Source organism: Equus asinus, chromosome 1 (assembly GCF_041296235.1).
Source record: "Equus asinus isolate D_3611 breed Donkey chromosome 1, EquAss-T2T_v2, whole genome shotgun sequence".
Taxonomy (NCBI): Eukaryota; Metazoa; Chordata; class Mammalia; order Perissodactyla; family Equidae; genus Equus; species Equus asinus.
The window spans coordinates 111903942-111931938 of NC_091790.1; the positions used below are offsets into that span (position 1 = coordinate 111903942).

The 27997-nt window shown below is 42.5% G+C and overlaps 1 protein-coding gene across 4 annotated transcripts in view; it reads left to right on the forward strand.

The window, feature by feature from the left end:
* The window catches only part of SLC26A5 (solute carrier family 26 member 5), a 51024-nt gene extending 23295 nt beyond the window's left edge, over positions 1 to 27729 (forward strand). For 2 of the 4 annotated variants that reach the window (XM_044769500.2, XM_044769496.2), the window contains 15 exons: positions 383 to 549; positions 1110 to 1274; positions 2920 to 3072; positions 5625 to 5707; positions 10431 to 10578; positions 11614 to 11727; positions 12546 to 12623; positions 13290 to 13385; positions 13835 to 13941; positions 17594 to 17663; positions 18715 to 18807; positions 19505 to 19612; positions 22495 to 22695; positions 23573 to 23627; positions 24691 to 27729. In XM_044769500.2, the coding sequence (XP_044625435.2) occupies positions 383 to 549; positions 1110 to 1274; positions 2920 to 3072; positions 5625 to 5707; positions 10431 to 10578; positions 11614 to 11727; positions 12546 to 12623; positions 13290 to 13385; positions 13835 to 13941; positions 17594 to 17663; positions 18715 to 18807; positions 19505 to 19612; positions 22495 to 22695; positions 23573 to 23627; positions 24691 to 24875 (1823 nt within the window). In that variant the 3' untranslated portion in view covers positions 24876 to 27729. The remainder of the gene's footprint in view (positions 1 to 382; positions 550 to 1109; positions 1275 to 2919; positions 3073 to 5624; positions 5708 to 10430; positions 10579 to 11613; positions 11728 to 12545; positions 12624 to 13289; positions 13386 to 13834; positions 13942 to 17593; positions 17664 to 18714; positions 18808 to 19504; positions 19613 to 22494; positions 22696 to 23572; positions 23628 to 24690) is intronic. The other 2 variants (XM_044769506.2, XM_070505706.1) reach the window with 2 other exon arrangements.
* The last annotated feature ends 268 nt before the right edge of the window (positions 27730 to 27997 follow it).

Below are 27997 nucleotides of genomic sequence, written 5' to 3' on the forward strand. Positions count from 1 at the left end.
TATTACATTCTCAGGTGGAAGCCGCACCAGCTTTTGTTACCTGGCCTCAGAAGTCTCACAGTGTCAGTCTGCTGCATTGTTTTGGTTGCTAGCATGTCACAGGTCCAGCCAGACTCAAGGAGGGAGGAATTAGGCTACCTCTTAGTGGGGAAATGTCCAGGTTCTGGAAGAGTATGTGGGATGGAAGATATGGCCATGGTCGTTTCTGGAGAGATCAGTCTGCACACACACACACACCTTACACATGAAGCGGGAGCAGAATGCTTAAGGACATAGTGCAGTTTTATTTCAAGGATGATTTATCAGCCTCACCTGTGTCTCCTAGAGTCCTGGCCACAACCACATCAGATACACTGAAATTATTAATGCTTTGTTATTTCAGGTCCGTTTGCTGTTATTAGCCTGATGATTGGCGCTGTGGCTGTTCGATTGGTTCCAGATGATATAGTCATTCCGGGAGGAGTAAACGCAACGAACGGCACGGAAGCAAGAGACGCCTTGAGAGTGAAGGTGGCCATGTCTGTGACCTTACTTTCAGGAATCATCCAGGTGAGACTCGCAGATGCAGAAGTGGGCTCTTATTTGTTCATTTAATGAGTATCAATGGAGGACTCTTGGCTGGTCTGCACGGTGGGCAGGGTCATCTGGCAGAGATCCAGAGCCCAGGGTTCAAATCACTCAGGATCACCAGTCCTACCGCAGGTCTTACTTATATTGATGTTTATTAGGATCTAACAAGCCTCAGCTGGGAAATTTAGAAATCCCAAGGGCAAGACGAGTTTGAAGCAGGATGGGTTATTAATGGGCTGAGGGCATCTCTTATCTGCTTGGAAGGAACAGGAAGTAACATGACTAAAGGTGCGCCCGGCTCACGAGACAGGGAAAGGACAAGTGTGGCCAGTGCTCTCTGGGGCTCCAAGCCGCTGCAAACCTTCCGCTGCTTTCTGTGTAACCAGCGCGTGAGTCGTAGCTGCTTAACTGCTCCAGGCGCAAGTTTGCAGAGTTAGAAAGTGCTCCAGAAAGAGCTTTTGTGTGTCTTCTGTTGGTTTAACTTCCTGATCTATCATGTGATTTATTTGTTTCTTCGTCATTAAAAAAAAAAAAAACAGTTTTGCCTAGGTGTCTGTAGGTTTGGATTTGTGGCCATCTACCTCACGGAGCCCCTGGTCCGTGGGTTTACCACCGCGGCCGCCGTGCACGTCTTCACCTCCATGTTGAAATACTTGTTTGGAGTGAAAACAAAGCGGTACAGTGGCATCTTTTCCGTGGTGTATGTAAGTAAGCAGCTTTCTCGCTTCCTGCTACTTGCTTTTCCCTCTTTATTTTCCTCCTTTTTTGTATCACTTTTACCTTCAAAGCTCATCTTTCTCTTTTCCAAGAATTTCAATAAAATGGAAAGGATTCAGTTATTCTGAGGCTTGTCTGAGAAGAGCACTGCAAGGAGACTGAACCTTCAACTCTCATTTTCTTAATATGTGATACTGCCTACCTCCCAAGGAATTGTCTGGTTAGGTCTTTATTTGATGACTACACCTTCACCAAAATTAGCTGAAGAGCCAGCTCTTTCTTAGGACTAAATTGTGTTCTCTTTGGGAACTAACAAATAATTTAAAAGCATTGTAGGAGAAAGTTTCTCTTTCAAAAACTGCTTACTCAAGCAGGCAAAAAAAAAAGTCTAAAAGATTTAACTAACACAATTAACTAGTTTAATAAAATAATATAGTCCTTTGCACCCAACCTGGAGAAGGTAGAAATTATTTGCAAGCACATGGGGAATAATGGTCATAACTGATCATGTAGAAACAAAAAAAAATCCTTCTAAATAATCCATGGATAAAGAGGAAACTATGAAATAATTAGAACCAAGTGACAGTTGAAGGACCACATATCAAAACTTCTGAGATGTTGCTAACGCTGTTCTCGGACAGAAAGGACTACAGCCTTTGTAGGTGCTTATGTGCCAGACCCTGTGCTGGTGAGCGAGCAGACAGGGCCCTTACCCTGGGAGCTCCCAGTCCAATGGGAAGACAGTAAGCCATTCATTGCATAAATAGGTAATTAATTACAAACCGTGTTCAGTGCTGTGAAGAAAAGTTACGGGCCCCTATGACGGTTGCATCGGGAGACCTTTAGATTAGGGGTCTAGGAAAGTCGCTTTGAGGAAGTGACATTTAAATTGAGTCCCTGATTGATTAGAATGGAGTCAAACTGTAGGACCGTTCCCTAAATAACCAAATTCTTCGTTTCCCATCATAGCTGGTAACATGCTGCTTCCTCTGAGCTTTCTCTGAGTGCCTTGTCACAAAGGAAACGGCAGACAAGCAACTGAGTGTGCTCTAGGCGTTGACGGGAAAGCTGTGTGGCCTGGGCTCGGCGGTCACCTGTTTTCCCAGGGTCCACATGGGTCCTGACTGTGTTTGGGGTGCTGAGACTGCAGCCTGCCGTAAAACCAAGGGGCTTTCTTCGACTCACCTGGGCTTCATCCCACGCTTCGGCATTCTCTTGCCTTCAAAGCCCACCTGGTTTCTACTAACAATGATTCCTTCCTCGTTCAGCTCCCAAAAGCGTTTCTATTTATCTACTTTGGGATTATCTTGCTGATATCAGCCCCTAAGCCTGTCCTAATGCTCAGGACTCAGCAGAAGGGTTACTTTTCTGAATTTTATACTCCCACATTGAGATGTTAGCGTATCAAAGAACACTAGAATATAAGAAGGTTGGGTAAGAATTACAATTACGAAGTTGTGTGACTGGGTAGAAATGACTCCTAATTGGTGAAAACCAGAAGGAGTGAGATTTCAACCTGAGAACTTCTATCTGCGAACATCCAGTCGTGGGATGGTGTGAGCTGGTGCACGAGCGTGTCTGTCCACTCGGGCTGTTTCTTGATGTAAACATCCGGTGTTCACTGTGTTACAGAGTACAGTTGCTGTGTTGCAGAATGTTAAAAACCTCAACGTGTGTTCCCTAGGCGTCGGGCTGATGGTTTTTGGTTTGCTGTTGGGTGGCAAGGAGTTTAATGAGAGATTTAAAGAGAAATTGCCGGCCCCCATTCCTTTAGAGTTCTTTGCGGTAAGTCGACTTTCGGCCACATACACCTAGACGTTTTTTCTCTCGGTTCTGCCAAGAGAAGGTTAGAATTTGTCAAGGGGAACTTTTACAAATACTCTGGCAAAAAAGAAGAAACGTTAAAGCATAGACAGGGGTGTGTGTGTGTGTGTGTGTGTAAGTGAGTGAGTGAGGAACGTGGGCCCTGAACTAACATCTGTGCCAATCTTCCTCAATTTTATGTGGAATGCCACCACAGCATAGCTTGATGAATGGTGCTAGGTCCATGCCTGGGATCCGAACCTGCGAACCCCAGACCACCAAAGCACAGCGTGAACTTAACCACTACACCACTGCGCCAGCTCCCTCTTCCTCGAAATTTTTATTGTCTAATTGTTTTATAATGGACATATCACTTTAATAACTTGAAAAAATTAAGCTGTTTTCATTTCGAAAAGAGCAAAAGACAAAAGTTCCCAAACTTTCTTGGTTCCTGGCGCCTCTCAGCCAAAAGAAATACCTAACAGTTCCATTTATTAAGTTAGGTCCAAACAACTTAATATTTATCTATATCTAACAACTTAGGAAGCATTTGTAAAAATAATGCACATGAATTGAAGTGTAATACAATTTATTATGGTCTGAAATAACCACAACTATTAACAGGATATGTGTGGCTGGTGGGCACTTCACAGCCGCTCAGGCCTTGACTCGGGTGGACACCATTACCCTCATGTCCTGTTCACTTTGATTGTTGCGTGGTACCTGCTTTTTATCACAGCAACCACTGAGCACTAAGCTTTGCAAAGATATAGTGCGATCAAAAGGAGTGTAGTAGGAACTGGTGTTGAAACTATCAACCACGGCAAACTAGAAGATTGCACAGTGTCCGACAGATGTCACTGTTTCCCTTGAAAGTTATATCCCACAGTGTCCCGGTGAGTTCCCCTGGGTGCCCGGGGGCACCTTGGTGTAATTCAGGAGCCACAAGGATAAGAATTAAAAAGCATCAGTGTCTGATCCAAATTTAGCAAAAAGTTTCAGCCACAAAAACAACTGGCTGGGATTACAGCTCACAAGAAGGAGTCCCTTTGATCCTTGTCTATGCTTTGGTCTTGTCTACACCCCAAAGGACTGTCTCCCACCATTTCAAAACCTGTCCTGTCACTGAGGGTGGGCACAGTTCCTCTTTCCTCCCAAAGTCCAGCAAGAAGTTCTCAGCTCCTTTGCATGGCAAGGGGTTAGGCAAGCCCTAAGGATGAAGTAAACGATGAAGATCGCCTTTCCTGGCTTGGGTTCCTAGTTCTGTCCATTTTCCAGATTCCCTTTTAAAAAGATTCCTTCACGTTTCCTAGGGCAGTGGTCTCCAGAATTTTATCATTGTAATTACAGTGAACCAGGGTTTTTAGCTTCTTATCTGAGTATTCCTCAGAGCAAGGAGGAGAAGCCATACTGGAAAATTTGGGACAGAGTTTTTATGAATCTCTTTAAACATAAAATTTCTTTTTTATCACAACTTTTTTAATTTTTGCATTCTATTTCATAATACATCTGCTTGTGTTGATAGGAAAACAATGGTTTAAATTATTTACTATTGCATATAGTTGATGCTCCAGGAACTTGAGCCGTATTTACCCTGTGGACTTGAATATTCTGGGCACTCCCCCGGTTTGGGATGCACAACAAATGTACTTAAGGGTGACAAACATAATTGCAACCGACAAAAAAAGCACATTGCATCAAAGGGGCCAGAAGCACCCATGCCCTTGGCCTTCAGGCTGCTGTCTGGCGATAAGTTTACCTTATTATTGGTCCCCTACAGTAGCCACCACTGTGAGGGACTGGCCCCTTCCTGGGCCAGCCCTGATTCCTTTTCTCTCTCAGCCCACTCAGAAAGTTCTGTAGCAGTCGTCCTTCGGGATGAAGAAAATTGCTCTCTCTCCTATTATTTTTCTCTTCTTGTAGCTCACTAAGGGTTGTATTTTGCACACCAACTAAATCAATGCCCTGACAATCCGGGAAGCCGTATGTACAATGTCACATCTGTGTGACGGGCAGTTTCCCTCTGACCCTGACCCTGTAGCTGCGTGGGAGAAGACGGCTATGGGGTGCTGGTGGGGGCCTCTGACACACTTGGTGCTGCTATCCTGGAAACTGGGTCAGCAGGAGGATTGTAGATCCACACAGACATTTTATACTGATACACTGTCATTATACACATTTCAGTGTCCTTTGTTCATGCCATCTTGCCCAGAGACTCATTTCACCTGCCCCAAAGGCAGAGTCAATTCAGGAAAGGTTTTATAGCTTCTTTCTGTTTGCAGTCAACTAGCCAAATACAGAACAAAATAAAGAGAAAAGAATTCCAGGCTACAAGCAAACTGTAGAGTCCATTTTGATTTTGTGGGGAAGGGTCATTAGGAGAAGTTAGAATTCCTGTAAGCTAACTATCATTCTTTTTAAAACCGAAAGTTAAAAGTGGGAACAGATTTGGCTTGGCTAACAAATTGTTTGAAGCTCATTTGGGGTGTTCGAATTTTCTGCTCTAACGGTACGTTTGGATTTGTGTCTTTTAGGTGGTGATGGGAACGGGCATTTCAGCTGGGTTTAACTTGCAAGAATCGTACAATGTGGATGTCGTTGGGACACTGCCTCTCGGGTAGGAAAACAGCTTTATTTTAAATAACCGTGTGACTTGAATGATCCGTGGATCTATGATTGTTTCTAACTCCTGCTTTAGTGTTCTTGCAATGAAAAATCTCTTTTTTCCAACATATCAAATAGCTGAGGGTTTGGGGGTTTTATTTTTGCTTTGGTTTTTTTAGCATGTGTGGGAGGTTTTTTTTATTGTAATAAAAAACACAACACAAAATTTTCCATTTTAATCATTTTTAAGTATATAGTTCAGTAGTGTTAAGTATGTTCACATTGTTGCGAAACAGATCTCCAGAACTTTCTCATCTTGCAAATCTGAAACTGTATACCCGTTGAACAATAATGCCACATTCTCCCTTCCCCCCAGGCCCTGGCAACCACCATTCTCCTTTTTGTCTCTCTGATTTTGACTGCTGTAGGTACCTCATATAACTGGAATAATACAGTATTTGTCTTTTTGTGACTGGCTTATTTCATTTAGCATAATATACTCACGGTTCACTCACGTTGTAGCATGTGACAGGATTTCCTTCTTTTTTTTCTTTTTTTCCTAAAGATTTTATTTTTTCCTTTTTCTCCCCAAAGCCCCCCAGTACATAGTTGTATATTCTTCGTTGTGGGTCCTTCTAGTTGTGGCATGTGGGACACTGCCTCAGCGTGGTTTGATGAGCAGTGCCATGTCCGCGCCCAAGACTCGAACCAATGAAACGCTGGGCCGCCTGCAGCGGAGTGTACGAACTTAACCACTTGGCCACGGGGCCAGCCCCAGGATTTCCTTCTTTTTAAAAGCTGAATAAAATTTCACTGTATGTCTGTGCCACGTTTTGCTTATCCATCCATCCGTCAATGGACGTTTGGGTTGCTTCTGCCTCTTGGCCATTGTGAGTAGTCCTGCTGGGGTGTGCGAATATCTCTTCAAGATCCTCCTTTCTGTTCTTTGGGTATGTACCCAGAAATGGGATTGCTGGATCACATGACAGTTCTATTTTTAACTTTTTGAGGAACCTCCATACTGTTTTCCATAGTGGTTGCACCCTTTTACAATCCCACCAACAGTGGCATGTGGTTTTTTGTTTTGTTTTGTTTCCTATCATTTAGCGCTGATCGGTTTATAAAACCTCGCCTTGGGGAGCCCAGGAATTAAATGCAAAAAGACTTAAATCTAGCTTGCCACTTACTAGCCGTGTGACCTTGAATAAGTCACTATCCTCTCAAAGCCTCAGTTTCCCCTGCGAGGTAAGCATGGTAATTAATCCCTGTCTCGAGGGCAGTTCTAAGAGTTGCAGGAGGTGACAAATACGGAGCAGCTAGTGTCACACCTGTCATACTCAGTAAGCATTCAAGACCTTATGTTAACTGAGAGTCCTGTGGCTTGTTATTTCAATGAGTTTTCTAGTTTCAAAGCATATTTTACTTCTACGCTTCATGTATTTTATCTAACTCTACATTTTGAAAATTTTACTATTCTCTATATTTGAAGGACCAAGAATGACTTCGAGTCTCCCCTGGTCTCAGTCTGTTCCCCTCTGACACTCTCTGCTGTCCCTGTATCTCTCTGTATGTCTCTGTGTTTCTATCTCTTGGACTATCTCTCTGTCTCTTTCTCTCACCACCCTCTTCTCTCTTTCCGAAAGAATGGAGTCAGACATTTGCCAGGTGTTGGGCAGTGACAGAACCTGGCATATTCCGTCAGGCCTTGCCTCTGGTCCCTTCGAAGAGCCTCCTGGGAAGCACAGGGAGCAGGAATTGCTCTTTAAGCCACAGTTCCCTCCCCAGAGCAAGTGTTGAAGGATGAAGCGTGCACTGTACTTCAGAACAGCAGAGTGCTATCGTGAACATGTACTTATGATTCCACGTAAAGGTATAACAGTCATGGCACGTGCTTTTCTATTTGGATTTATAATTTATAAAATACTTTGATACCCCCCCATCTCAGTTGATGCTCACAGTAACACTGTTGACGTATACTTATCCCCATTGGAAAGTTCGTTTATTCTCACTTATTCAGCTGTGTTTGTTGAGTGCCTGTTATGTGCTGGGACACAGCAGTTAAAAACGAAAGCACACACAAGCAAAAAAGTGTTTGCCCTCATGGAGCTTATGGTCTGTGGGGGGAGCCGGACAGGCAGTAAACCAATAAACAGATCATGGAAAGTGCTACAAAGAAACAGGAAGCCAGGTCAGGGATCGGAGGGGCTGGGTTGCTGTTTTAGGTAGGGTGTCAGAGAAGGGGACATTTGAGAGATGAGAGTGAGGTTCAGTGACCCACCCGGCTGTCCCAGCCTGGACCCAGAACTCCGTCTTCCGATACCCGGTTGTGCTCTTTCCATTGCCTCACAGCTTGGTCTCTACCGTGAGTAGTCGTATGATAAACACTAGTCTTTGACTGGATGACCCTGCTCAATAACTACTCACAAATAATTGGATTAAATGTGAAATGCTTACATTTAGATTTCTCCATTTAAAAATTCACCTGCCACCATAGTTTCTACCTAGTACCTTTCTTTCCCTATTGCATTGTACCCAAATATATTGCCTTCCCTCCATATGTGAGAGCTAAACGTTTTAAAAAAAGAACATTTTACCTTTCTGGAACTTGGCTACCCAGAAACCTTATCTTTCTGGAACTTTGCCCAAAACCAAGCAGAAGATAAATAATGCCTACCTAACTACCTGTCTACATACAATCATACTGATTCAGTTATCATTGTGAGTGTTATTGCTAAATGACAAAACCGCAAACAGTGGCTTAAAACAACATCCATTTATTTGCTCACCGCTTTGCAATCTAGGTTGTGCTTAGCTGGGTAGTTCTCCTACTGGTCTCCCTTGGGATCTCATGCAGCTTCAGGTGTCTGAAGGTGTGACTGGTCTGGAGGATCCAAGAGGGCTTCACTCCCATGTCTGGCGCCTTACCTGGAGGGCTGGAACAGCCGGGGCTGGCTCGGAGCTTCTCTCCATGTTGTGTCTCCAGCAGGGTAGCCAGACTTTACGTGGTGGCTCAGGACAACAGGACAGAAAAGCAGAAGCTGCCAGGCTGCTTAAGGCACCTGTACAGCATCACTTCCACCACATTCTCTTGGTCAAAGCAAATCACAAGGCCAGCCCAGATTCAGCAAGAGGGAAACCAGATTCCACCTGTAGACACGAGGAGCAGCACACACAAGTATGGGAGGAATTGTTGGTGGCCGTATTTGAAAGCAGACTGCCACACCAATCTACACATAAGTACACAGTACAGTGTCCAGAAACAGAATTGACTGTTAAAGATCCCGGTCATGACAATATATCCGATTTCTTGTTTTACTTTCCTCAACTCATCCCAAAATGCATCCTTTTCTCATATTCTTACTCCTCAGACCCAAGCCTGCTAGGCCTTCCCTCGTTGTTAATGCTTATGCAGCAAAGTGCAAGGGGAAGACACTAAGTTTACGGTCAGACCCACCGGGTTTGACTCCCTGCTCCATCGTGGGCAAATTACATAACGTCTGTAAGCATCTATTTTTCACCCATAAATTGGGATAATAATGGCGCCTATCTAATAGGATTGTTGTGAGGACAAGTGAGATGACATGTGAAGCGTGTAGTACATAATCTAGGCTTAATATATTTTAGGTTCCTTTCTCCCCCTCCCTTCCCTGGCTCGAGAACTTGGGACATGCCCTTCGTCTCTGTGTTATGACATCATAAGAGAAATGGGCATAGAGGGTGGGTTCTTCATGGCTTTCGTTGTACTTAGATGATGAGCCTTTTGACCTTGGACAAGTTGCTTAACCTCATATCCCTGATTTTCCTCATCTTTACTGGAAAATGGGGATTATAATGATGCCTAGCTCTCAGGGATATTGGAGGTAAATAAGCACAGAGCCTGGCACAGAGGAGGCATCTAATAAACAAACGATTGTTATTGTAATTATAATAATATTGTGCATCAATTCATTGATTCTTGTTATTATTATCATTTAGCTCAGTGCCTTGAATTGGAGCAAGTGCCTCTGAGAACCTCTGTTGCCCTTCCCCCATGCCATCCTAGGGAATCTCTATTCTGTTCCTTTAGGACAAATGTTCCAAACTACAAAAATGGACCCAAAAATTAGGTTCCCCATTGTGGGGCTCCAGGAGTCACACTCTCGGCCCCTCCAGTTTCTCAGGCTTCCCAAGTGAGACAGAGGGAGTAGAATCTGCTCCATTCCCACCTCAGAACTGCCCCGCGGGGATCCTGGGCAGAAGCAGAGCCCTTGCATGAAATAGCAGGGACCGAGAGCAGCGAGTGCCTCCTGTTGCTCGGGCAGTAATTCTCCTCTGAAGTAGCCCTTGTCCAACAGCCTCTCCACCTCCGTCTTTGGTTCGAATGTCTTGTTACGTCCAAACACCTTGCTGACCCTCTCTTCTTCCTGTTCTGTGTCTTTCTTACACCTGCCATGTGGGATGCCGTGAGGTATGGAGTTCCTCCTTTTCTAAATAACGCAGCATCTGATGTCTGCTGAGAACCCATTCAGGTAGAAAGCCGGCACGCGGGGGATTCTACCAGAGTGGAGAAAGAACTTTTCACCTGGAAAGAACCTCTGTGTCAAGGAGGGCCCTCTTTTCTGCCAAACCAGAGCAAACAAGTACCCAGGCATTGATCTCCTCACTTGCAATAACGCCCCTCTGAAATGCTCCCTTCTAGTTGCATGTTTTTCCCCAGTGGTCGCAACGCCCAGGTTAAAGTCAGCTTCACCTTTCAGGCTGCTCCCTCCAGCCAATCCGGACACCAGCCTCTTCCACCTAGTGTACGTGGATGCCATCGCCATAGCCATCGTTGGATTTTCAGTGACCATCTCAATGGCCAAGACCTTGGCAAATAAACATGGCTACCAGGTTGATGGCAATCAGGTAAAAACATTAATTTCCTGCAGATGTTTCGTAGTGGTACAAGCATTGTGCTCTGTTATGGAAGGCAGATGAACTGGATTTCTCTATCGGCTAGGAAAACTTTTGGTTTGACGGTGGATGTATTTGAAGCATGTATTTATTCAGCACTACAATTTTTTTCATGAGTTATGTGTATTGGTCATCAGAACACCAAGGTTCAGAGTCCTATCTCACCTGATGGGCAGAGGTCCAGCCAGAAAGGTGAAATCTCCAGTCTGAGGCTTCCAGTTTGCTGTACTCCTGTAGACATTATCCCTATTTTTAAAGCTCACAGCCTGAGAATAAAATGTCTTTCCAGACCAATTTACTCCACAGGAAGCCTTCTCTTTGCTCATTGAACTTTGAGTATGTGATTCAACACTCAAACTCCACAATGTAGTCTTTGCTGCCTTCTTTTATAACATAGCTACAGATAAGGTATTTAATCCAAACCATGAGCTATGGTTTTGGCGTGACAACGTTTGTTTTAACACACTGTATTTCTCAGAGGAGGCTAGATGCTCCACATTCAGAGGAGACACAGTGATCCAACTAGGAAGACCAGAAGCATCCCTGAGAGCAGGACTCACTCGCTGGTCCCAGCAGGACACCGGCATATGCTTGTTGATGAGCAAGAGCCCAGGCATTTAAAAGATGCCATTAGTCCTATACGCCAATAACTTTCTCTTAAACCACAAAAATGTTTTGTCCTTTTGGCTGCAGTTTTTTTTTTTTTTTAAAAAAAAAAGCATTATTTGTGTAGAGTGTGTTTGGGAAAGAGAGGGCTGGGTGGTGAGCACAGCATTTATCTTCAACAGAGTAAAAATTCAAAGTGTTTTTCTCCCACCTTAAATTATGCAATAATTCCTATTTTGAACTCATGCTAAACAAATTCTTGTATCTGAAAAGAGAATGAAGAGACAGCCTGTACTGCTGGGAATGGGTATTACATGAGCATCATGCCTTCCTTCCTGGAGAATGACCGCTCTCTTTTCTGCTTTGTTTCCACGTGGCAAGGAGCTCATTGCCCTGGGCCTGTGCAATTCCATTGGCTCCCTCTTCCAGACTTTTTCAATTTCATGCTCCTTGTCTCGAAGCCTTGTTCAGGAGGGAACTGGAGGGAAGACACAGGTGCGTATACAACCGGCCTCGAAGGGATGATGATTGGGGTGGCCAACTTTAATCCCTTGATTCTGTTCAGAACCCAAACAAAGCTGCCCTGCCTGAAGATCCGTGCTCTAGTGGGCTGTGTAGTGAATCAGACAAAGGCGTGATTGGTTGACGCGAACCACAGGGAACTGAATCTATAGGAAAGAGGTATATTCTCCAATTAAATCAAAAAACTGTACAACACTCCCGACTACCAGTAGACCTCAAGGTTCAGACATAGGACGTTGTCATGAAGCCTGAGACTGAGTATGGGCAGGATGCCAGCAGCGTGCAATAGAACTTTCTGCGGTGATGGAAATGTTTGGTATTTGCACCATCCAATTCGGCAGCCACCAGCCACGTGTGGCTCTTGAGCACTTGAAGTGTGGCTAGTTCAACCAAGACCTGAATTTTTCATTTTATTTAATTTTAATTTTTTACACTTAAATGGCCACATGTGGCTGGTAGCTGCCACATTGGACAGCAAAGTCTTGTCTGAACTCTTGGCCCTCCTGGGTCTCAGGTCAGCACCAGACATCTCCTTTGCCCCACCCTGGCAAGGGCATTTCAGTGAGCATATTTAAGCATTTCAGTTCTGTTTAAAAGCTGTAAGAGGAACCAAAACTTTAGAGAGGCAGTGGGAAGGAGTTATCGGTTTATGTAATTGTTTTGGGTGACTTATTTGAATCCGTATTTCCTTGATCTTCCCACAGTGATTATCAAAAGACTCAGACCGGCCTATGCCCTGCCTCCCACTCAGCTCCCCTAAAAGCCGCTTCCCTGTGTCTTCTCTCATTCAGCTTGCAGGTTGCTTGGCCTCGTTAATGATTCTGCTGGTTATTTTAGCCACCGGATTCCTGTTTGAATCGTTACCCCAGGTGTGTACCTTGGACTTGGTGTGATGTTTTTCCATGGGTAGAGATTTTGCTCCTTTGGTTAATTTTTTTTTGTGGCTATCTTGTGGGTTCTGACTGTAACCCCAGGAAGGTGGTATGAGAACGGGCCAAGGCCGGGACCAAGATCCTGCTCCACAATCTGCCAGCAGCTGGGACCTTGGGAAGCCTTCTCAACATTTCTGTTCTCAGTTTCCTTCTCTGGGCTTTGGACTGGCTGGTCTCCAAGGTCCCTTCTCTCTTTGATCTTCTATGACCCTATAGTTTCACTAAAAGTCTGGGATGGCGCACACTCATAAGACATTTGTTTACTGATATATTAACCTAGTAGAATCAGGAACGATCTGAAGTAGAGAAAATCATAATGGAGGAAGACCACAGGTGACATAATTCCTTGAGTACCGAGTTTAGTTCTGAACCTCTTGACCACCAAGCAGGTTTGCTACTAGGATATAAGCCTGGTTTTCCAAGGCCCATTTTAGCTAAGCAAGTCCTGAAAATCCAGGCGTTCATGGCTCCCAACATACTGTCAACTGCCATGTAGGAAGTGAGCGGGGAGCGGACATGGGGAGGGCAGGAGGACAGTGAGGAGCCAGCAGAGGGGTCTCGGGACACAAGAGGAGAGGCATGTGTGCTTGTGCTGTATTTCAGGCTGTGCTGTCGGCCATTGTGATCGTCAACCTGAAGGGAATGTTCATGCAGTTCTCAGATCTACCCTTTTTCTGGAGAACCAGTAAAATAGAGCTGGTGAGTAACAAAGGTGACTGTCAGGTGTCTATGTCATAGCAACGAGTGGATTAGTGCAGATAAAAGTGTGAGGAAGATAAGGTAGTGCATTCAGTTGCTGTATGCAGGATGCAGTTGGGCAAGGTTAGGTACCGTGTGTGTGTGTGTGTAACTCCTAGGAAATTTTTTTTTTTTTTTTTAAAGATTTTATTTTTTCCTTTTTCTCCCTAAAGCCCCCCGGTACATAGTTGTATATTCTTCGTTGTGGGTCCTTCTAGTTGTGGCATGTGGGACGCTGCCCCAGCGTGGCCAGATGAGCAGTGCCATGTCCGCGCCCAGGATTCGAACCAACGAAACACTGGGCCGCCTGCAGCGCAGCGCGCGAACTTAACCACTCGGCCACGGGGCCAGCCCCCTCCTAGGAAATTTTTAATAGTGATTCTACATCAAGCTTTCCATCTTTCCTTCAGACCATCTGGCTTACCACTTTTGTCTCCTCCTTGTTCCTGGGATTGGACTATGGTTTGATTACTGCCGTGATCATTGCTCTGCTGACCGTGATTTACAGAACACAGAGGTGAGTGCACAGACTGGAAGGGTGTGAGAGTCCTGCCTGAGGTCACAGCACTGACTCTGAATGTCGATCAAAGCTTGACCTGGGAAAAATAGAGCCCTTTGGTTATTTCCGATCAGCATGAGAGGGAGCTGAAGACTCATGGAGCCTGTTGACTAAATAAATGAAATGGCAAATAAAAAACTCACTATAATCTTGCCAGATGCTCAACTCTGTCACTGTTTATGCTTCCATCAGTGATTCTGTTAAAAGAGCCTGATTTCCACCATTGTTCGTACCATTCTGGGCCCAGTGGCACGCTGGCTTATGTACTCTTCTGAATGAACTGGGTGTTCTTGCACTTTGCTGTGGCGCTGGGTGATGACATGGCTTTTGATGACACGGAGCAGACTCTGACTCCAAGTTATCACATGCAGGTCTTCAGTTGTCCCTTCCTCCACCCTGAACTGTGATTGCCTGTCATCTCTTCTCCCTAGTAGGAAGCTGAGCCCGCTGGGGAAGGTATAAAATAACCTTTAAAAAAATACCGTGTTCGTGATTAAAAAAAAAAGAAATCACCATAAAGAACAAAAAGGAAACGTGTTTCTATAGACATAGCCTGACTTTCAGACAGCCCTGGGTTTAAGTGCTGGCTGCCCACTCTATAAGCTCCGTGACTGTACATAACCTCTCAGAGCCTCGGTCTCTGCATCTGTGAAATGGGACTAATACTTGCTACCTCAGAGAGTTGCAGTAAGGTTCAAATGAGAATAATGCATACAAAGGGCTTAGCACAGTGCCTCACACGTGCTGTCCACCAACAAATTTAACACAAGGGGGAATGAAAATGAGGTTAGTCTAGTTTTTCCTGTAGTTGCAAATTTCATGGTGCTTCTTAAAGTTTTGACGGCGGTGTGTTGAAAGGTTGCTGGATGGGAAAGTTGACCTTTATCCTCAAAATGGTGGGGTGCTCCCCGCTCTCCAGAGTAGGAAGTGAGCATTTTCCTCATCAAAATGAATTGAGGGAAGTGTTAACAAGACGTGGGATCTAAGCTCAAGATGAGAATTAAACTACTTTTAATAACAAACTCTAACACTGTTGCCCATATTTATGTAAAAGAAGTTCCCCCCATTTTTATATAGAACTGTATGAGTACATGCAAGAGTTCTTCATCTCAGAGCTTTGGTGAACATCACGGGTTAGAAAAACTTGTCTATATCCTGTAACAAGCCACAGTATAGAACTTGAATTTTTTTTTACTTTTTTGTTTTCTTTGTTTTTTGTTTGCTATTTTTTTTTTTTTACATAATAGGATTTTACGGTTTCCTGTCATAAATTTTGAAGTTGAGCAAGTTTTTTAAAAAATATTTTACTTCTCTTATTCCCTCAAATAATTAACTAAAGTTCATTTTGCATGTTCTGTCCCTTGTTGGTGATTTTGCTGCGTCTTTGTAGGCTAGGGTTTGGGAGACCAGCACTCCGGTGTTTATTTTCACGTGGCGTCTTTTTCTGTAATTAGGGCACACTGTCCAGAGATGACTTTGGCTTGTTTTCCAAATGCCCAGATCCCCTTACAGCACACACGGTTAAAGGACATCCAGTTCATTCAGCGACATCCATGGGGGCACTGAGGCTGCTAGAAATATGGCGGAAAATCAGCTGCTGCCCCCACAGAGCTCACCGTTTGATCACTGTTATAAACGACATTAAAATATTTATAATCTCCATTGAAGAAATGTTTTTTGAGGGACCAGTATGTTCTCAGGGAAATGCTAGACTCTAGGGATATTGCAATAAATAAGACATGGTCCTTTCCTTCAAAAAGGTTGCCTTCTCCTAAGGATGACAGACGCATATAACGACAATGATGCTACTTATGATAGTGAAGTAATGGGGACACTAAATTATTGTAGTTGGTTATGTGCCCAGCTCTGCGCAAAGATCCATGCTTTATGTCATTTCTTCCTCACAGCTACATCCTCATGGATTGCATCCCCATTTGTCAAATGTGGAAACTGATGCCTAGAGTGGTTGAGACACTTACCCGAGATCACACAGTACGTGGTGGGCAATGATTCACACATGAGTTTTTGTGAATCCAGAAGCTGACTCTTTGTCAGCCTTTCATAATCCATCTTCAGGAAACTGGAATACATGGTTATGAGTGCTTCAGTAGGTGTGTGAGCAAGGCACAGTGTGATGATAAGCATAACAAATGCCCAAATAAAGCTGCATGGGAGTTCATAGAAAGAGCCTTCCTTATTCCTACAGTCTTTAGGGAAGAAATAAGGAGCTGGCCTTCGCTGGGAGCAGTAGTGTTCAGAGCTGAAGAAATGGGGTTCCTGAGCACTCAGGGTGGTCAGGAAGGCCCATTCCTCATCTGCCTGTTGGAATCCGCATACTTTGAGGCCCAGCTTCCCTGTGCACTTGCCACAGTGCTCAGTCCTCCCCCAGCACCTCACGTGTCTCCCCGTTGTGTACTTGCCTGATGCTTGTGTGCGTCCCTCACGCCCCGCTCCCCGCACTAGACTGCAACCTGTAGACAACATTTCAGTGCTCTTATAGGTTTCCCCATCATTGAGAACTCAACTGAGAACCTTGCCTTTTATCTACAGTATCAGTCATTGGTGGTGTGTTTGTCGCAGACGCTACCTGACTGTGAGCATCTCGGCTGTGGAGGCGATGTTCCCAGAGCCCAGTACCAGGCACATAGTGTGTGTTCTCTGAATGCCCGTTGAGGGAATCCACCCAGAAAAACAGCGAACGTTTGTACTATGTTTTCTAACTCACAAAGCGCCTGCACACACATGCTGAGAAGCACCAGGGCACGGTGGCAAGAGCATGGAATGTCAAATCCAAGACCCGGAGCCGTATTCTGGCTCTGCCGAGCTCTCTGACCTTGAACAACTCACCTAACCCCACTGGGCCTCAGTTTCTCATCCACACGATGGCATAAGAAAGCCCAGTAGGGCCGTTCATAGGATATAATAGAGTAATAGGTGCCCAAGAAGCAGTATCTGTCATCATTACAGTATCTAATTTGAGCCAGACTGTCCTGTAAAAAGTTAGGAATTTGGGCTTTCAAAAAATAATGTTTAAAACCTATTCAAACCAAACTTAAGAAAATTTCTGTGCTAATTTGAGAGTTCTGTTTTCTCCCCACACCTTCAGCTGATGACCCCCCGCCATGAGTCAGAGACTCTTAGTACGAACAAAATTAAGGTGTCTTCTCCTACTTTAGAATTAGAGCAGGGAGACACTTCTATCTACTGAGTGGCCTGAGAACTTGAGTCACACGTGTCCCTGGCATGACGAGCTCTGTGCACTTCATTTTGGCCTCCATCTTTAAATGCCCAAGTCTTTGGTCCTGATCAGATTGTGTACATGATGTGTGTAGTGCGTGGTGGGGTCAGGGCGTCTGTGTGGTGCGAGGTGTATGTGGGGTGTGTGTGTTGTGTATGTGTTTGGGAGGTGTGTGGGGTGTCTAGGCTTGGAATGGCACTGGGAATGTGCTATTATGTGGAGCCCTTAAAAAAGACGCCATATCAGGATCAAGTATTCCTGGATTCATTAGCAAATCCGTACGTGACCTGTAAACGTGCAGAACCTCATGGTTCTGTCGCGTGCTGCACCTCCGCACGCTGGGATCTTAACACACTCACTCTCTGTCCTCAGCCCGAGCTACAAAGTCCTTGGACAACTTCCTGACACTGATGTGTATATTGACATAGACGCATTCGAGGAGGTAGGACCTTTTTCTATCGTTTTTTTAAGCATGTGATGTCGTCAGCTAACTATTATTTTTACCTAGGACAAAAAGGGGTGAAAAGGACAGAGGTGTAGTGGTCAGAGGGAAGTGCCTGAACTTTGATTTACTATCCAGGTTTCGTTTTATGGTTTATACTATGCATTAATTACTCAGCTTCCTAATATTTATTTTTCCTCTTTCTTTAATGAGGATAAATATATATTCTTGGAATTAAATTATATGTTGGGAAAATACTGAAACTAAGTGGATGGTTTGTATATGCATGACTTTCTCCTGATGGTGAAATCCTAACGTTAACCACGTGAAAAGCACAGGCAGTGTGAGGCTGTGGAATTCTACCACTCCATTTTTAACGGTTAAAAATATGGCTTACAGTTTCCTTCATTTTGAATGTTCTTTTCTTATGTGGAACCTCAAAGGCTTTTACAAATTCTTTTGAAACTGGTTTTGTGTTTGTTTTGTTTTATGCTTGGGAAGAAATTCTCAGACTCACTATAAGGTATTAGGAAATAGGACTGGTGTTAGGATGGCTATTTTTTCCTCCTTCTGAAGAATCGAGTGCTGAATTTCTTGTTTCCACACCACATTCTGGAGTTCCACGAGGCCTCTTGATAAAATATTCACTCTGTGTCCCTTGGGTCGGTTTCGACTCCTGCCTGCGGTCCATGAATCAGCCAGTGTAAACCTCTGTGCACTTTGTTTCCCTTCTTCTCACAGGCTGAGTAGCAGCCTCCCCTCTCCTATCCATTTTTTTTCTCTTTTTAAATATTTTTCACTTCCTTCTTCTTTGTACGTTATGATAAAAATAAAACAAGGAAAGACTTTTGAAAGAAATGGAGAGAGACGCATTTTTTAAAGGCTTTTTTCTCAGTCCTCCTCCCTCCAGAGTGTGAGTACACAGAGTCTAAACACAGTGACGGCCCTTAGCAACCTCTGTATTAATTTTCAAGGTGGAGGAGGGAGGCAGTTGTAATTTTGATTCTGAAATGTTCCCATCTGTTAAATTCACTAACATTTTGTTTCTCAGGTGAAAGAAATTCCTGGAATAAAAATATTCCAAATAAATGCCCCAATTTATTATGCAAACAGCGATTTGTATAGCAGTGCATTAAAAAGAAAGGTGAGTCGTGAGAAATTGAGTGATTATCTCTGAGGAGGGGACCTGTGGATTCACAGGGACGCGAGGGTAACTTAAATGTCTTGGTTTACCTTTTATACTATTTCCTTCTCTTTTTTTTTTATTGTGGTAAAATATACGTAGCATAAAATTTACCATTTTAACTATTTCCAACTGTACAACTTAGTGGATGGATTTAAGTACATTCACTCTGTTGGGCAACCGACGCCACTATTCATCCTCTTATCATATGCGTATATTACCTTTTCAAAAAAATTTTAAGAAAAAAGAGTAAAAAAATAATTTTAGGTTTCTTACTCTTAGGATCATGTGGGTTCTTCGGTCATGATTAGAACTCGACCCGTTACTGCCCAGTATATAGGAAAACCTCCCAATCGACCCACAGAGTCTCTGAAATAAAAGAATCTGAGAGATCTAAGTTTGAGAAATACTGCTTTAAAAATTCTCTTTAATACTTTAGCTTCTGGTTGTCTTGAATCAAGACCAAGAGTAAGGAAGGCATTAATGTTCTTTTCATGAGGGAGGAACGGTTCACGGCATCTGGGGGAACGGCGGAGCAAGGGTGGGGGTCATAAGATGGCATAGAAAACAGGCAGAGGGGGAGATTTGAAGATTAACTGCATGTGAGTGGGTCCCTGGGAGCCAAGAAGTGATTTTGCGTCTATTGCTCTTCTGGAAGACTGGCGTGAACCCGGCACACATAATGGGAGCTAGGAGAAAGGCCATGAGGAAGTATGCTAAGGAGGTCGGAAATGCAAATATGGCCAACGCAACTGTGGTCAAAGTGGTGAGTGATCTCCTCGTTGTCATCTTCCCTTCCTCTTGACCTGCAGTGCCCCCCGCCTTTGTCCATGGGTGCAGTTTAACACGGCAGGAAGGCCCTAAAATAGGAAAGCTTAGAAACAATCTCGGTATCCTTTGTATGTTAAAGATACATACTAAGGTCAGTTATGAGAATGCTTCTGAAATAAGTAGTGATAGGAGCCCAGGGAAACATGGTTTTAAACACAGTGCCTTAATAAGTTTTACCATTAGTACCTTGTCATAGATTCATTTGGCTGATAGTAAAAAAAAAACTCAAAGCCTGGTTTTTTTGTTTGTTTGGGGTTGTTTTGTTTTTTTTGTATTAGCACTTTTTTTTAATTGAGGTTATAATAGTTTACAATATTGTGAAATTTCAGTTGTACATTATTATTTGTCAGTCATCGTATAGGTGCATCCCTTTAGCCTTTGTGCCCCCCACCTCCCTTCCCCCTGGTAACCACTAAATAGTTCTCTTTGTCCATGTGTTTGTTTATCTTCCACATATGAGTGGAATCATGCAGTGTTTGTCTTTCTCTATCTGGCTTATTTTGCTTAACATAATACCCTCAAGGTCCATCCATGTTGTTGTGAATGGGACATTGTTATCATTTTTCATGGCTGAGTAGTATTCCATTGTGTATATATATACCACATCTTCTTTATCCAATCATCAGTTGGTGGGCACTTGGGTTGCTTCCACGTTTTGGCTATTGTGAATAGTGCTGCAATGAACATAGTGGTGCATAAGTTTCTTTGAATTGCTGATTTCAAGTTCTTTGGATAGATACCCAGTAGTGGGATGGCTGGGTCACGTGGCATTTCTCTTTTTAGTTTTTTGAGAAATCTCCATACTGTTCTCCTTAGTGGCTGCACCAGTTTGCATTCCCACCAACGGTGTATGAGGGGTTGCTTTTCTCCACATCCTCTCCAACATTTGTTATTTTTTGTCTTGGTGATTATAGCTATTCTGACTCGAGTAATGTGATATCTTAGTGTAGTTTTGATTTGCATTTCCCTAATGACCAGTGATGTTGAGCATCTTTTCATGTACCTATTGGCCATCTGTTTATCTTCTTTGGAGAAATGTCTGTTCATATCCTCTGCCCATTTTTTCATCAGGTTGTTTAATTATTTGTTGTTGAGTTGTGCAAATTCTTTATATATTATGGAGATTAACCCTTTGTTGGATATATGATTTGCAAATATTTTTTCCCAGTTGGTGGGTTGTCTTTCATTTCAATTCTGTTTTCACTTGCCTTGTAGAAGCTCTTTAAAAGTCTGATAAGTCCCATTTGTGTATTCTTTCTATTGTTTCCCTTGTCCAAGAAGACATGGTATCCGAAAAGATCCTTTTAAGACGGATGTCAAAGAGTGTACTGCCTACATTTTCTTCTAGAAGTCTTATGGTTTTAGGTTTTACCCTCAAGTCTTTGATCCATTTTAAGTTTATTTTTGTGAATGGCATAAGAGAATGGTCTACTTTCATTCTTTTACATGTGGCTGTCCAGTTTTTCCAATACCATTTGTTGAAGAGACTTTCCTTCTTCCATTGTATGTTCTCAGCTCCTTTGTCGAAGATTAGCTGTCCATAGATGTGTGGTTTTATTTTTGGGCTTTCAATTCTGTTCCATTGATCTGTGTGCCTGTTTTTATATCAGTACCATGCTGTTTTGATTACTGTAGCTTTGTAATATATTTTGAAGTCAGGGATTGTGATACCTCCAGCTCTGTTCTTTTTTCTCAGGATTGCTTTAGCAATTCAGAGTCTCATTGCCCCATGTGAATTTTAAGATTCTTTGTTCTATTTCCATGAAGGGTATCATTGGGATTCTGATTGGGATTGCATTAAATCTGTAGATTGCTTTAGGTAATATGGACATTTTAACTATGTTTATTCTTCTAATCCATGTGCATGGAATGTCTTTCCATCTCTTTATGTCTTCATCAGTTTCTTTTAGAAAAGTCTTGTAGTTTTCATTGTACAAGTCTTTCACTTCCTTGGTTAAATTTATTCCAAGACGTTTTATTCTTTTTGTTGCAATTGTGAATGGGATTGTGTTCTTGAGTTCTCTTTCTGTTAGTTCGTTATTAGAGTATAGAAATGCAACTGATTTATGTGAGTTGATTTTGTACCCTGCAACTTTGCTGTAATTGTTGATTATTTCTAATAGCTTTCTGATGGATTTTTTAGGGTTTTCTATATATAAAAACGTGTCATCGGCAAACACTGAAGTTTCACTTCTTCATTGCCTTTTTGGATTCCTTTTTTTCTTTTTCTTGCCTAATTGCTGTGACCAAAACCTCCAGTGCTATGTTGAATAAGAGCGGTGAGAGTAGGCACCCTTGTCTTGTTCCTGTTCTCAGAGGGCTGGCTTTCAGTTTTTCCCCATTGAGTATGATGTTGGCTGTGGGTTTGTCATATATGGCCTTTATCATGTTGAGGTACTTTCCTCCTATACCTATTTCATCGAGCAGTTTAATAGATGTTGGATCTTGTCAAATGCTCAAAGCCTGGATTTGTTGTTCAGGTTTATGGTAACTTGCAGTCTGTCATGCTGAAGTGAATGAACTATTTTAGAAGTTAGGAGAAAATGGATATGATGACCAAGGAGAGTAGATTTCATTGAATAAAAAAAAAAAAAACAGAGGAGGAAGAGATGAAAAGAAACTGAGCTCAAGTTGAATATTATGTACACATCCTTTTTTTGTCACATTACAAGGCTGGGATATGGCAAATATTTTAGAAGAGATCTGGTATAGTCAGTAGCTTGAGAATATAAGGACTAACTTTCCCTTGCAAATCTCTCTCAGAACCAAAATGTGAGTTGTTCATAGAATTCTGGTTTGGTTTAATTTTTGACATAGGATGCAGAAGTAGATGGAGAAGATGGCACCAAGCCTGAAGAAGAGGATGATGAAATAAAATTTCCCCCAGTAGTCACCAAGAGCACATTTCCTGAAGAACTGCAAAGATTTATGCCCCCAGGAGATAATATCCACACCATCATTCTAGATTTTACACAAGTCAATTTTATTGATTCTGTTGGTGTGAAAACTCTGGCAGGGGTAAGCATCATCTTAAACAGGTCATTTAATATCTCCGTGCCTAGTTTCACTGTCAGTAAAATCAGAGAGTTGAACTAGGGTCCCTTTGCAACTTTTTTTATTTTATTTTTGGTGAGGAAGATTGGCCCTGAGCTAACATTTGTTGCCAATGCTCTTTTTGCTTGAGGAAGATTGTTGCTAAGCTAACATCTGTGCCAATCTTCCTCTACTTTTTGTGTGTAGGACGCTGCCACAGCATGGCTTGATGAGAGGTGTGTAGGTCCGTGCCCAGGATCCGAACCTGTGAACCTGGGCCACTGAAGCACAGTGCACAAACTTAACCAGTACGCCACCAGGCTGGCACCCCCTTTTCAACTTTTAAAATTCTTTTTTGGTGGTGTTATTTCCAACTTTTGCTTATGGAAAATTTCAAAAATATACAAAAGTAAAGAGCATACTATAATGAACCCCCCTGTAACTCTCACTCAGCTTCAACAATTCCCCAGTTTGGGTCAGTCTTGTCTTGTTCCTTCCCCACACCCACTTTCCCCTTCTCTCATTTTGAAGCTCATCCAAGGCATCACATCGTCTGTAAATATTTCGGTATAGATCTCTATAAGAAGACTCTTTTCAAAATTGTTACCGTAATACGTTTATTACACCTACATAAAATTTAACAAGAATTCTTTGATATCCCTAATCATCACTGTCCCTATAAAAATCAAAAGAAATACAAAATTATTTTTAAATGATTAGCTCAAATGCAGAATTATGGAAGCACAGTAGCTCAAGTGAACGAACTAGAGTGTCTTGTATCACTAAATACGCATTGATAGAAAGAGACTGGCATCTGGCAAAGAGTCAAGAGAAACTAAACTTTATTTCAACGTTATTACAGATTGTAAAGGAATATGGAGATGTCGGTATTTATGTGTATTTAGCAGGATGCAGTGGTGAGTACCCTTCTAGAACGGGAAGAAGTTTTAACATTTTGGTTCTGTTTTCCTTTTCATAATAACTGCATTTGGAAACGTTTTCCCTTAATTTTAGTTTTTGGTGAAAACGGAAATTGTTCTTCTGAAAAATCCCTCTAAAGCTAGCTTTGAAATTAGCCACTTGCAGGTGGTGACATTACCAGGTTACTTGTGGCAGGCCTCCTGAAATGGAGTTGGAGGAGAGGAGCTAATAAACCGTTGTTCTAGGCTGGTATATTTTTTAGTAATTATTTAATGGCTGCCATAAACATGTTATAGTTCTATAAAGGCACTCAGGTTTTTCCATGCAACGGTTTTGGAATACGTTGCCTGCTATTTTGGTTTTATATTCAATTCTGGTTAAAACACTGTTTGAAAATGAAATTTACATAAAGACATGACATTTCACCTGCCAGAATAGTAAAAATCAAACATGTTTGGCCACGCGCTCTGTAGGTGTGCTGGGGGAGGTCAGGCGCTCAGACGCCGCTGGGGGCGTGCTAGAGGGGATGGCCTCTGTGGCGGCTTTCAGAAGCACACGTGCATTTACCTGTCACCCAGCAAATCGGCAGTGTGCTGCACGCCTTCAGAATGACACACGGACATGGGTAATCACAGGACTGTCTGTGAAAACAAAGAGCTGGAGAAAACCCAAGTGCCAAAATAGGGGATCTGTTAACCTGGGGTACATCTACACAATAGAATACCAGGAGTGGTAAAAAAAAAAAATTCAGTAAAAAGATCGTTAAAAAAAAAATCGAGAATAATATATATAGTATGCTATCTTTTGGGTAAAAAAAGGGGGTAAATAAGAATATATATTGACATTTACTTATATTTGCATAAAGAAATACTGAAAGAATATACAAGAAAATAGTAAAAGTAGCTTCCTGCAGCTGGGCGTGTGATGTCATGGGGACAGAGACTGGAGTCAGACTTTTTACTGTATGATTTTAATATTTGAACTATATGAAAGTTATACTTTGTTTTTAATGTTCAAGTCTGACAGAGTGTGGACTAATTTTCTTTTCTTCTTTTATAGCCCAAGTTGTGAATGACCTCACTCAAAATCGATTTTTTGAAAACCCTGCCTTGAAGGAGCTGCTGTTCCACAGCATCCACGATGCAGTTCTAGGCAGCCAAGTTCGAGAGGCGCTTGCTGAACAGGAAGCCTCGGCTCCCCCTCCCCAGGAGGACTCGGAGCCCAACGCCACTCCCGAGGCCTAGAGGGGCCCAGAGGGAGGGTGAGCCTCTCCTGCGATGACTAATTCACACGTTCTAAATACTAGACAATAGGTTTTTTCCTAAGGGTAAATCCTAGTACTCAAGGCTTGCTTTGGAGGGTGAATGACGTGTAGCAAGATGTATCTCACTTGTGTTTTTTTAATTGAATATTTCAAAGATAAATTGGCCTCTTGCCTGCATTTATCGTGCAGTGACATTTCTGCCACTTTTAGTCTTACCTTGTCATCCGAGCCCTTAAGAATTTATGTCCTTTAAGTACTTTACCTACAAATAAGATACGCTGTCACCAGATGGGTACTGGTTCCTCGCCTTTGTACTTGGTCTGTAATCAGAGTAATCTAACAGAGGGGGCACACCCACAATTCTCTAGAAGTTCTTTAAAAATAACCTTATTATAGAAGCAATGTAAGTGCATTGCGGAAAATGAGAAAAAATAGACAAGTGAAAATAAGGAAATAAGAACATTAGATTGCCACCACTTAAAGATTACTGCAAACACCTTAATGCATATCCTTCCAGATCTTTTTCTGTGCATATATATTGACATCTTGTAAGCAAAATAAGGTGATACTCTACATAGCATTCTGTAACCTATTTTTTTTTCAGTCAAACGATCTCCACTTTCTCATTCCAGAACATTTTTACCTCAGACCATATTCAAATTTGCCCACTTGTCCCCAAATTTTTAGTTGGTTTGTCTACATCTGGTCATGTCCCTTTGAGTCCCTTAAGTCTGTCTTAATCTAGCACAGTCCCTTTTTTGATGACGTTGACTGGTGAAAGAGACTGGGGCAGTTGTCCCGTAGCATCTCATCGTGCGAATGTGTCTACTTTCTCTCTCAAGGTTTTAGTTAGCTTGTCCCTTTATTCCCTGAATACTTGTAATCCATAAGGTATATCTAAAGGCATCATGGATTTGAATAAAACACTTTCTGCTGGAATATATCACAGATGAGACACATGCTTCAAATCACATCACATCAGAACACAGACTGTCTAGTTGACCTACCATTAACGGTGCTAAGATAGATCACTGGGTTAACGTGTCAGCGTAAGCCCCCATTACGTCTTCTCCTTTGTGACCAGTGGTTATCTGTGGGGGGGTTCCTTTGGCACTCAGCGAATGCCCAGTTCCCCAGTGGCCATTCACCCAGGGGTTTTAACAACTAGTGATAATCCTTGCCTAAATCAGTACGTTCTTTAAGGTTTGTGAATTTTTTTTCCAATTCTCTCATTTCTTCTGCATTTACTAGTTGATGTTTACTTCCATGTTTACTTCCTCACCTTGAGCTATTCGGTCATCTTTAAATACACTTCTTACTGGAAAGGCAGGTTAAATGTTTTATTTTTATCCATTTAATTATCAACTTCAAAGGAAGGAGTTGGTTTAATAGATGGTGATAAATTAGGTTCTTTTAGATTTCTCTTTTTTGGTATAATTATAGACTCAAGAATTTTTATAGTTTTAATGTGTTTCAGTCCATTATAGGTATTCTTTTTGGTACTCAAACTGTTAGACTTGTCGCTAGTAGGCCCCTAGAAGTTTTGTTATTGTCGCTGATAGTGAGATAGCCCTAAAGACCATGTATTTAAGAAAGCTAACTCCGAGGTGCAATTTATATATCTTCCTTAGAAGTCCCTAAGAGTTATCAGTTAATTCTGCATCAAACTCACTTTTAAGCCTATGAGTGAGTAAAATGCTGATTTCAAGCATTCTTTATATTTGTTCAAAAGGAGTGAGGGAGACTTTTCAGCCAATCTGTCAGTGAAAGTTCTTCTCTTGTAGTTCCAACCGCCAGCTCACTGTAAATCGGAGCACAAGTGTCAGCCAACCTGCCTGAAGCCTCCGCTGCTAGGATTTCCTGCTAACAGTCAGTGTGTCTCTTTTCTGTGTCTTCTTTTTTTTTTTTTTTAAATAAGTATGGACAAGTTTTTAAAGATTTTACTTTTCCTTTTTCTCCCCAAAGCCCCCCAGTACATAGTTGCATATTTTTAGTTGTGGGTCCTTCTAGTTGTGGCATGTGGGACGCCACCTTCAGCATGGCCTGACAAGCAGTGCCATGTCCATGCCCAGGATACGAACCAGCGAAACCCTGGGCTGCCGAAGCAGAGCGCGCAGACTTAACCACTTGGCCACAGGCTGGCCCCTCTATGTCTTCTTACTGAGTCCTTGTTTTGGTTTTCATGAAGAAAATACTGCCAGCAGAAAAGTGGTCAGATCCCAGGACAGACCTGTGTTAGCACGGGTCTCCTTGAAACCAGGCCCTCTGGTGTGTGTGCTTCAACTCCTGTCAGGTTTCTCGGTGACTTCACTAATTTAATTCAAAGCAGACCCCTCCTTTCCAGCCCATCCTTTACCTAGGTCTGGAGTGAAAATGGATTGGCATCCAGTTATTTCCTTTGCAGTCAGCACACGCAAGATCAGATACATCTGCATTCTGACAGACTGCCTTCTGAAAGAGCTTGTAGTTGTAGCACCTCAGCCTGCACTAGAACCTTCTGTCAAAGGGCGCGCATCGTTTCAGCCGTTCAAGTGGATCGTAAGATTTTAAACGTTATAAAAGATTTCATTGCATAGTCTTTAGCACTAGTCTTTGACATATGCTTTACACACAGCAGATACTCAAGTCCTAGTTATTGATACAGTGTACAGAAAAAGTGTGTCTATACCCTACGAATTTGTATTAAACCTGTTCTTTAATTTTTAACCTGTTTTCAATAGAATTCTACCATGTACATAAAAAGCACTTAAGTCTTACTGAAGGGAAATATATTTTTGTTTCAGCATGTCTCTGAGAAAGCTAGAGTGCATTTCAGAATATATCTTATCTATATGTAAATATGTTGGAATGTTTTACTTAGAATTATTTCATATAATGGAAAATTTCCTGACTTTTTTTACTTAGGTCATTTTGTCTCTACCTTCTTTCTGGACCTTAGTAGCTGCTAGAATATGCCTTTTTATGTGTTTTTCAGCTCTGGTTCAAATACAAGTTCTTAGTGCCCTATCAAATGGGGCACAATCCACATTGATAGATACAGGGACTAGAACTAGCCTTATTTTGTGGCAGAATGGGAGAGAGCCCTGTTATCAGGAAGGTCGC